This window comes from Silene latifolia, chromosome 10 (assembly GCF_048544455.1).
Source record: "Silene latifolia isolate original U9 population chromosome 10, ASM4854445v1, whole genome shotgun sequence".
NCBI lineage: Eukaryota > Viridiplantae > Streptophyta > Magnoliopsida > Caryophyllales > Caryophyllaceae > Silene > Silene latifolia.
Window position 1 is genome coordinate 142,853,814 of NC_133535.1, and position 11,536 is coordinate 142,865,349.

The window sequence follows — 11,536 nt, forward strand, 5'->3', positions numbered from 1 at the left end:
TAGTTAAAAAAATTTTTGTGTCCTTCGGGAAGGACCGTACTCCTTACACCTATGCCATTATAATAATTACATTTGGTAGATTGCATTTAAGTGTAAGGAGTACGGTCCTTTCGGAGGACACAATAATTTTTCCTAGTTAAATTTAGCTTCGTTAGGTTTCATTTGTACTATTCAAGCTACATAATTTTAATCAAAAACAAAATCAAACCCTATTGTTTAATTTTTCACAAATATATCACCAAAAAGTCACTTTATAATATCCAATTTTTCACAAATATATCACAATTTTTACAAGGATATTATTTCATTAATTATGGTAAATATTAGTTTATGTTCTCATAATTTACGATTGTTAGAATAATTTACCATACATTTAAGAAACTTAAAATGTCTAACTTCACCATTAGAAACGCTTGAAAGGCCTAGATGTGGAATTTAAATAAAATTACGGATCTAATACCACCCCTACGGTTTAATAATCTATAGACCATAAAATAACGAATATGAAATTTTAATGTCCCAGAAAAGATAAATAGTAGGATTAGTGGAGTACTAGCATATACTTGCGGGGTAGTGTTGAAGAACAAAAAGGAGAAAGAAAAAAAGCCTGCACTTGGATTTGAACACAGGAATCTTAGGTAGTTTATCATATACTAACCACTAGACTCATTGATTTTAATGATCCCTTAACCTTTATATTTTTTTTATCCTCAAAAAGACCCTGGGCTACAGCCCATATAGCCCAATGGTTGGGTCCGCCCCTGATGTTATGTTATGCTTTCATTCAATTTATACACTCCCACGTTGTACGTATTGGAGTACGTCGGTTTCCATTTTATATATATCATCATCTATACAAACTATGGCCCTGTTCTTTTGGACTGAAATTGTCTAATCAATCGAAATCGAATCGAATCAACTTAATGGAGTGGTCGAATCGAATCGAACTTAATGGAGCTGAATCGAATCAATCAATCAATCGAATCAATCAAATCGAATCAAATAATAATAAAAAGATTATATTAATAATAATAATAATAATAATACTAATAATAAATATTATAATAAAAATAATACCAATAATAATAATAATAAATATTATTATAATATTATTCATTAATAATAATATAATCTAATAATAATAATATAATAAGATATATAAAAAATAAAATAGTAATATAATAATAAAGATAGTAATAATAATAATAATATTAATATATTAGTAATATAAATGATAACATCATTAATAATAATATAATATATTAATAATAATAACTAATAAATAAATAATAATAATATGTTTAATATAATAACTTATTAATATAATAATAATATTAATAAATATGTGATTAAGCTCACTCACTTAGTCTTTGCTGATGACTTGATGCTCTTTACTCGAGGAGATGTGCCTTCTGTCACTGGTGCAATGGATATTCTTAATGATTTTGCTTCCTGGTCTGGTCTACATGCTAATATTACCAAGACTGAAGTTTATTTTGGTGGAGTTTCTCCCTCTATCAGAGCTCAGATCCTGCAGGCCACTGGTTTTCCTGAGGGACACTTCCCCTTCAGATATCTTGGGATCCCTCTCAACTCTGCTAGAAATTCTGTGGAAGTCTATGATACTCTTATTACCAAGATTCAAAACTCCCTACTTCACTGGTCTAACACTTTCCTCTCTTATGCTGGCAGAATCCAAATTCTTAACTCTGTTATATTTGGGCTAGCTAACTTTTGGTGTGCTACTGCTTTGCTCCCTAAAACTATTCTGAAAAGAATAAACAAAATTTGCAAAGATTATTTCTGGAACGTGGAACCTGGTACAAGGAAACTTGTCTTTCAATCCTGGAAATGCATTTGCAGGCCTGGGGAAGAAGGTGGGTTCAATATTAAGGAATTGCTCTCTTGGAATAAAGCACTGCTGGCTAAATGGCTTTGGATGCTTGATCATGATTCTGCAGGGAATTGGGCTCAATGGAATCGAGCTTACACTTTCCCTGATAGTTCTATTTGGCAACTTAGCATTAAGGATAGATACCCTGAAAGCCTGTGCAGCATTATCAAGGTCAAAGATGAAATTCTGGCTAGAACTGGTTCCATTTCTACTGGCACTGTTGTAGTGGCCAGTTGGTATACACATGGTAAATTCAAGCTTGGCTTGGCTTATGACTGGTTCAGGCTACATTGACCTTTTGTCCCCTAGTTTAAAGCTTTACAGGGGCCTGCTATCCTTCCTAAGCACAGAGTTACTGCTACTCTTGCTGCTCTGAGGAAGCTACCTACTGTGGATCTCCTTGTCAGCAGAGGCATAGTCATTATTAACAGGTGCATCCTCTGTAAGCAAATGTCTGAGTCGCATAAACATCTCTTTTTCAGATGCCTTTACTCTCAACAAATCTGGCAGGGGCTTGTGCTTTGGATGAATTTGCCTACTCGCAGTAATGCTCTTGACACTGAACTCAATTGGATGGTTCAATCTAGGGGCAGACATCATTGGAAGCATCAGTGGAGAAAGAGTTGCTTAGCTGCTGCTATCTACCATATTTGGAATGAAAGGAATGGCAGGATTTTTAGTGGACATGAAACCCAACCTGCTACTCTTGTTGAACAAATTAAAAATGTAGTGAAAGTTAGGCTGTTAGCTAGTACTTCTCAAGGACTTTGCATCGAGGATTGAAAAGTTAGTTTTGTATACCCTTCTTGGGTAATAGTGGATAGCTTTGTAAGTTTTTATCCTCTTCTTAATAATATGAGGTATATCTTCTTGCAAAAATAAATATGTGATTAATAATATTAATAATAATGAGTATATTAATAAAATAATAAATATAAAATAATAACTTTTTAATATAATAATATTAAATATAATAATATTAATAATAAATATGTTATGAATAATATTAATAATAATGAATATATTAATAAAATAGTAAATATAATATAATAATAATAACGATAATAATAATAATAATAATAATAATAATAATAATAATAATAATAAATATATTAAATATAAATATAATAATATAAACAATACGAATAAATTATTAATAAATATAATAGTTATATAATAAATATAAAAATAATATAAAAATAATAATAATAGTAAATACATTAATATAAAAATAATAATAATGATATCAATAAGAATAATAATAGTAATTTGAAATAAACTAATATGAACTGAACTGAACTGAACTGAACTGAACTGAACTGATCTGATCTGAACTGAACTGAACTGAACTTAATTGAATGGAGCTGAACTGAACTGAACTGAACTGAATGGAGCTGAACTGAACTGAATTGAACTTATTAGAACTGAAATTAAGTCCAAAAGAACAGGGCCTATATATCTATCGATCTACATTAATAAATGAAATTTTTTTTTCGCAATTTTTTCAAAATGCTATTTTAATTTTTACTACTAAGACTTGGGAGTTGGGAGATACCTATGGAACAATACGTAGTTACAGTTTTAATTTTCTGATTTTAAAAAATTCTGGCATCCCCCTATTATTTATTGTTTACAAATAATTGTGCAGCGTCATTTTTGTAAAGTATAGAAGAAGGTTATATTATTGGTGTCCGGCTTCGTCCGGGCTACCTCTACTTACCATTAAATTTTGTTTTTTCAATTAAATAACATTACTTAAAGTTGCATAACCCATAAATTTATCATTAATATATTTTACTGTGACATATCCTAAAATTACGATGAAATAAATTTTGATACAATCCACCACTTCCGCTATTAATATTTACTCTTATTAATGAAACAGTAGTAATAATGTTTCATTATTTCCCCGTAATCATTGTTACTTTCACTACTCCCGCCGTAATTATTGCTACTGTCACTACTCACTACTGTCACATTAATATTGATAATTTCACTACTCACGTCGTAATTATTGTTACGTTCACTATTGCTTAATTAATATTGATTATTTCACTAGTCCCGTTGTTGTTTCTACCACTTTCACTAATCTCGCTGATAATATTGTTACTTTTACTATTCGCCCGGGCTACCTCTATTTAGCATTAAAATATATTTTCAATTAACTAAAACTACTTTAAAGTCGCATAACTCATAAATTTATTATTAATATATTTTTCTATGATACAGAGTATATCTTAAAATTATAATGAAATAAATTATGGGACAAATTCACTAGTCCCGCTATTAATATTTTACGATTACTTAGCTAATTTTCATATATATTTCTTTTTGTTCTTATAATTGTTAACTTTTATTACATTTGTTATTATTACTTTTACTTTCACTAATCACGTCGTAATTATTGTTACTTATACTACTTGTACATTAATATTGATAATTTCACTACTCCCGTTGTTACTTTTGTTACTTTCACTACTCCCGCTCGCTGTTAATATTGTTACTTTGACCTTTCAAATGAGTGACTATCATATTACTATATTCAATGTTACTACAATTCTTTTCACTACTAACATAATTACTTTTATTCTTTAAGTATCCAATGAGTGACCTACATATCTATCTATCCATCCATCTATATATTAATCCTCTAAGTTTACTGCTGACATGACAGCATAATAAACTAGCAAATATGACATGACAACCTATGGTAAATTAACATATGATATCTTGGCAAATATGATATATAGGCATATATGATATATATCCTATATATATTTCGGTGTATATTTCATATATATTTTGAAAATCTCTCCCATCCTTACCCAATATATCTTTAAAATTAAAAATTTAACAGCCTATAAATTATTACACAATAATATATCCTTAAAAACTATATAATCTTTTGCGTATTATAAAAATATATAAAATAAATAATAACTATAATATATAAGCAAAAAAAAAAATTATAAACTTATTTACTATAGGTCTATAGCTATATGATATTTTTTTTTCAAGCAAAATTACGGAATATATGATTCTAAAACTAATTTATAACCGAAATTACGGAATATATTTTAAATTTCTATATTGATGGTACTCTTCCCAAAAACAAACATACTCCTAACCATGTGAAATCTACAAACTACAATAATGGTAAAAACAATACTCCATCAGCTATTGTGGTTGTCATTAATTATTAAATGAAGACAGTCTTATACTGTGAGACGGTTCTATAATGTGGAAAGACAACTTATTTGTTAGTATTAAATGAATTTTATTTTTAGTTTTATAAAAATGGATCGTCTCATGGTGTGAGACTCTCTTATTTTATAATTTTTAACTCATTAAATAAAAAGGACAATTTTTTTTTATAAATTTAATAATAAAACTGAACAGTTTTTTTATTAACAAAAATAGACAGTTTCATAGTTGAGGTTGTCTTAACCTATAATTTATGTGTAATACCGGTCCTTTTAGGGGCCCTTTGACCAACGTTGACCGACATTAGGGGCATGTGATAGTCTTTGGGAATTCATGCAAGAGATGCCTCGTGTTGCGATAGACCTTGGGATGAGTGGTCCTCGATCCAGTCGAGGCTACTCGATCGAGTATCTTGGGTACTCGATCGAGTAGGGGCCACTCGATCGAGTAGGTTGGTTACTCGATCGAGTAGCGTCTTTACAGCGGGGGTTTATAATCGTGTTTTGATAGAATCGCAAATCATTTCCTCCTCCTTCCTTCAGACCTAGATGTCGCCTTCCTTCATTCCTTTCACCATGGTTACTTCCATGTGAGCCTTTGAGGATGCTTGTGCCTTGGGGATAGGTTGTTTGAGTCGGGTAGCGGTCTTAACGCCGATACGAGATGCGTAGGTATGTCATCATCATCATCTTCATTGTTGTTGTTTCTGGTAGGTGGTAACAATTGTAATAGGTGTTTGTACTGTTTGTATAGGGGTTTTGCTTGCCTGGTTGATGTCATGTGATTGATCAAGGAATCGCTGCGGTTGGCTAAAGGTAGGTTCGCCTACTCAGTTTCTGTTGGTTGTTTAGGGTGTCGGTTGTTGCGTTGATTGTAGTGTTGGTGTAGTTGTTTGGTTATTGTAATCAGTTGGTGTTGTGTTGTTTCGTTTGTTGTTGTTGTGATGTAGCTGGTTGTGAACGATTGTCTATGGTTCTCGAGGTGCGTCCTCGGCTGAGTGAAGTCACTTGCGGGAGTGGCTTCATGCCCTAGTTTCGCCCTCCGTGGAACCCGCCATGGGAGGTGATGTGCACATTAATTGTAACACCCCGTAATTTCGAACCATTATTATTTTGCGGAAATAATTTATTAATCAAATAAAATTTGATATTAATGTATTTAAAGTAAAAATAATTCAAAGAAATATAATTTTATTATATTTTGAAGAAAAGTATTTATTTTGATAGTTTCGAAATGTTTAAAAATAGTTTAAACCGTGTAAAAACTTTTTATTTCGAAAAATGGGCATATCGGGGAAAAATGACAATTCTATTGAAAATTGGGCAAACGATTTTGGAAATGGGTCGTATGAGTATTCAATTTTCTTGTAATCTCGTGTTTAAGAACTTTGGTCTTGTCGGAATTTACATTTGACCAACGGTTTTAATTATTATCGAAACGAGCCAAAACCGACTCGTAAAATCCCGACTTAAACCCGTCTCCCTCCTTTCCTTTCTTCCTTTCCCGCGGACACCCCTTCCCCTTTTTTTTTTTTTTTTTTTTTTTTCTGATTTTTCCTTTGTTCATCTTCCTCAACCTTCCAAAACATTCCAAACACCATTTTCATCAAATTCAAGCTAAAATTCATCATAACTTCCTCATTTCTTATCGGATTTTCACATAATTTATATTTCCGGAATCCTCTCGTCGAGATCTACAACCTGGTATATTTTAATTTCAGTTTTCTTGAAGTTGTTTTAAGACGAATTTTGGGCAAATTTCGGTATTTATACTTATTTTTGTGTTTTTATTGTTTATTTAGGTGAAGAATTGGAAGACGAGTTTGGGGACTCGTATATTGTCGAAGATAGTGGCTAGTTGCTTGTTAGGTTTTGGTTTTCAAGGTGCTAATTGCTCATTTTCTAGCTTAAGGTAACATATTTCGAGTTACTCGACGAATAATCGTCACATTCTTTGCTTTTTGTATGTTTTTGTGATTTTTGTTTGAGTAATTAGTTTTCACATGATAAAATGGGTTGCATGCATGTCTAATGCTTGTCTTTTGTTAGTTTAAGTTAACCATTTGTATATTATTGTTTAGAACAAATTTGGATGAGTAATTATTTGATGGGACAAATCCGCGGGTTGGCTGGAACGTGTCAGTACCGGACCGAGACATTTTCCAATGTTTCCAAAAATATGACAGATTGAACGGCGTCGAAAAATTAGGTGGTTTAGCCACTTGAATCACTCAATTCGGAGTCCGTATGAGTATTTGGCGTCGTTTTATCGAAAAATTTATAGAAAAGTTACTGTTCACAGACCCGCGGTACTGTTCACAGCAGTGAAACGGGCCTGTGACGGGCCGCGGCAGGCCCGTGCTTGGCCCGGGTTGGTCCGTCGCTTGTTTCGCGGTTTTTCATGCAATATTTGTCATTCCGGGTTCATTAGTGTTATAGTTAGTATAAGTTACATATGAGTACACTTTTGAATTGAATCATATTAGTAGTAAAAATTATGTTAATGGTAAAAATTAAGTTTATATTAGTAGTTGCACTTGTTAGGATAGATTATAAAATAAAATTGTAATGAATAGGCTCAAAATGAATTTTATAGTGCTAATTGTAATGTTTTGTTGATTGTGCCGAAAACTAAGCCTTGGTCCCTTTGACTGATTCGATGTCAGTTAATTGAGTGATTGGTCAGCCGCAATTTAACCCGTACCTGTCGCAGGGCTGGGGTTGCGGGTAAAACTTCGGTTGGATGAAGTTTTATATGAATTGGATAATCGGCCTTTTTCTTGTTTTAGGCCATTTATTATATTTTTATTTCACATGTGTAGTTAGTTGATTTGAGTAGCTTCTTATATTGTAGAAACGGCCTTAGATTCCCTGAAGCCTTTAATATTGTTAATATTGCTAGAAATGGTATTGGTATTAAATACTTTCTTGCAGGTTGTTGTGTTTGTCATAGATAGGTCTTTATAGTCTCTGACGAGTATATGTTCACTGCTTAATAGCCTTTGTGTTCCTGACTAGTGGATTTATATCCAAGTTGGGGCATGACCTCGTTACTTATTTTGATAGTAAGTGGTCAGCTTAAGTACTAGCCAACCCTTTGGTGGACTCCTTAGGGTACTCACTTTGTTTTAGAAAAATTGTGGGTCTTGGGTGCGGTGGTGTGTATCCGCATGTCTAGGTCTGCTGATTTTTAGGCTAGGGTTGTGTTGTGTCTTGGCCATGTTTTATTAATATTAACCGCTGAGCCAAGATACCGGTTCGATTACCTTCCCTACCTCGTGGTATAGACTCGAGTTACAGAGTGACTATTGACGGTACTAAGAACTTATGCCTGTCTTTGATATATTGCCCTTTCTTGTATGGTGATTTTATGAATTGTAATAGGTGAGATGTAAGCCGGTTACAATTGATAAAGTTTGGATTACTGTTTGTTATATGTTTCACATGATAGTTTATTTTGGTCAGTTAGGGGGTCATAGGTTAGAATATTTGATAATTAAATTGTTTATCATGTTGTTTACATGTTTTATTACATGTTACATTAAATATGACGTTTCGTGGCTGGGAGGACTCGAAGTTACTCCCCACTGAATTGTGGCTTTCGTGTTTGTATAAAATGCGATTGACAGGTTGAAGATTTAGATGGAGTCACAGACGAGCTAGTGAGCATAAGGAACCTTGGACCTAGTTTGCCTATTCATATAGTAAACCTGTTAACTTTTGGTTTTGTATATATTTTGAAGGGACATATGTCTCCCTTTTCTATTTTGGTTTGTATCATTATATCCCCGTGTCTTTAGCGTGGTTATGTAAATTAGTTTATTAGCTTTTGCAGGTATTGGCACTCTTAAAGTTGGAGATGTTTGTGAATGGTTTAGGAAAAGTTTTAAAAATTACAGGTTTTGTCTAGTTGAACCAATTACAAACATATCCTACCGATTTTTCTCAGAGATTTTACGTGTTTAATTATCGCGTTATTTAAGGGTGTCACAGTTGGTATCAGAGCTTGTTGCTCCCGACGCACGTTTGTGCACCCCACTTAAAATCACTTGACCTTTAAATAATAAACTTGAGAGATGGGTAGGATGGTGATAACATATTATTTTACCCGTTTTTAACCCACATTTTATCTCTTATTTGATCGAATTAATAACCCGAGTTAGGCTAATTCACTCATATTAATCTTATATAGCACATTAGCCGACTAGTTTTAAATAATGAAATTATAGTACTATTTTTGGATGTTGTCACTCCTTTCGTCTTTTTATCTTATAGGTACCAAGTTCGAGTATGAAAAACGGTTCAAAACGGATTAAAGAAAGACGAAGCCGAAATGAACAAGTTAAAGACTTGACTCGACAATTTCAAAGGAACCTTATTTCTCTTGTTGGGCTGTTACTTTCGTCTTGCAAAATGTATATGGGCCCATGCATTGTAATGCTCCTAGTCCACTAGTCCGATTTCGAAAAGAGAACAAGGAATAGGCAGCTCGACAATTTGGAAAAAGATGCATTTATTTTGGTTCCCAGGGGACACGTGGAAAGGGGAGCATCACATTTTTTGGAGAGGAGAACAGCTTGATTTTTGGGGTCTGTTTTTCGGACAAGCAGCGGAGGAGAGAAGAGGAAAAGATGAGCAGTAGAATAGTTTAGGACTGTTACGATTTTGTTCTTCCAATATCAAACATTCACATTTTCTTGATTGTTCCTTAGTCTAGATTTAGATTATCGTCTTAATTCACAACATGGTATGAAGATCTATCTTTTCAATTCCTTTTTAATTCAAGTTGGTATTATTTTCTCTCCTTCCCTTTTTTATTGTTATTTAATTATTGTCATGTTTTTAGTTAGTGTAATTACTTTAATTAGTTAAAGTTTTAGTCTTTATTACTCTTGGTATGTTTAGTGTTAATTTATTTATGTTTAATTCTTAGATTAGTTAAAGTTTTAGTCTTTACCATGTTTAGTGTAGCTTATTCATGTTTATTAGTCATTAAATTATATTAAAGTTTCAATCTTTATCACTTTACTTTGTTTAATATCATGTTTAAAGTAATTATAAATGTGTCTTATGTTAGATTGGTCATGATTAGTGAGTAGTATTTTCACTAGGATTCGATTTAACCCCGACATGTGTAAGTTACTTTATTAAATCCTAATTTAATTAGTTGTTGGGGAAATAAGTAAGGGTTGACTAGAGGATTGACTATTTTTGATGGTTTATTTGTGGGTAATGTTAATTCTTAACCCTTGTCCATTGGTGAGAACCAATTAGGTTGGGGATTTGGTTACCTTGTTTAAGCCTAGTTGTCAACTTTGGTTGAGACCGAGAGGGAGAGCCAAAGGAGGGCACCTTTAGTCTTGGGTTTGAAATCGACCCTCGAGAGAGGGAGTGGGATGACCCGGAACTTGATGTGGGCCTAATGACCTTAGTTAATGTTAGGCTACCTCGGGAATATGCATGTTTTTGGGGTAGTCGGGTGTTAAATTAAGGATACCGACCTTCGAACCCGAGAGGGGGGTTGGTAGGGATAGCTAGTGTCCAAGTGCGAACCCGAGAGGGGAGTGCTTGGCGAATTAGAGTCGTCTCCTCCTTACACATTACCTCAATAACTAATTAAATAACGGGATTATGATAGTAAATGAACATGTCGGAGGTGAGATCGGACCCTAGGCTTTCCTTTATTGTTTAAATCACTTTTCATTACTTGTTTACTTAGTTAAGTAGTCTTAGTTAGTTTAATTTATGTTTAGTTTAATTAATTAGTTTAATATCAACCAATTTCATGATTCACGTAGCTAACTTATAATCTAAGACAAAACTAATACTCAAACTTGATCTCCTTGTGGTTCGACCTCGACTACCCTACTACATTAGTTGAGTTATTTGTTTGATTTGGGGAGTGCGACAAACCCACTATCAAAATGGCGCCGTTGCCGGGGAGATTAACGGATTGATATTAGTTGAGTTTTAGATTTGTTAGGCTACGTATTTGTTACTTGAAACTTGTTGCATGTTACTTAAGTGTTGCATTACTTGTTTTCTTGTGACTTGTGTCTTATTTGTCACTTCTTTGAGCACACATGACAATGTCTTGCATACGCGATCATTGTAGACCAAACCTTACTCATATTAACCGACCTATTAATATTGGGGTGGTGGAAGTTGATTATGAGTTTGATATAGGTCTTATTGAGTTGATTCAGCAAGATGTATTTTGTGGTTTAGATAGTGATGAAGCAATTGACCATTTAGAGACTTTTGAGGCAAATTGTGACCTTGTTAAGAAGGAGGGATTATCGGACCAAACCATTAAACTCTTACTTTTTCCTTTTAGTCTTAAGGGTGAAGCTAAGAGATGGTTACGTTCTCACCCTTCTAGCACCTTTTGCACTTGGGATGACTTAGCTCAAGCCTTTTTAAACAAGTTTTACCCTCC

The 11,536-nt window shown here is 33.1% G+C and overlaps 1 protein-coding gene and 1 long non-coding RNA gene across 2 annotated transcripts; both read left to right on the forward strand.

The window, feature by feature from the left end:
• Positions 1-1,426: 1,426 nt before the first annotated feature.
• Positions 1,427-2,677, forward strand: LOC141608383 (uncharacterized). Its single transcript, XM_074427743.1, has 3 exons — positions 1,427-2,116; positions 2,204-2,325; positions 2,377-2,677. The coding sequence occupies exons 1-3, from the start codon at positions 1,427-1,429 to the stop codon at positions 2,675-2,677; spliced, it is 1,113 nt and encodes a 370-aa protein (XP_074283844.1).
• Positions 2,678-6,643: 3,966 nt separating this feature from the next.
• Positions 6,644-8,927, forward strand: LOC141609265 (uncharacterized). The gene is made up of 3 exons (XR_012527326.1): positions 6,644-6,801; positions 6,900-7,009; positions 8,727-8,927. It is a non-coding gene; the product is annotated as an uncharacterized LOC141609265 (long non-coding RNA).
• The last annotated feature ends 2,609 nt before the right edge of the window (positions 8,928-11,536 follow it).

Excerpts from the sequence above, each read along its gene's own strand:
- LOC141608383 (XM_074427743.1), top strand. The coding sequence starts at position 1,427 with ATGGATATTCTTAATGATTTTGCTTCCTGGTCTGGTCTACATGCTAAT. Across the intron at positions 2,117-2,203 it reads CCATTTCTACTGGCACTGTT|TTTAAAGCTTTACAGGGGCC; the intron begins GTAGTGGCCAGT and ends TTTGTCCCCTAG. Across the intron at positions 2,326-2,376 it reads GGCATAGTCATTATTAACAG|ATGCCTTTACTCTCAACAAA; the intron begins GTGCATCCTCTG and ends TCTCTTTTTCAG.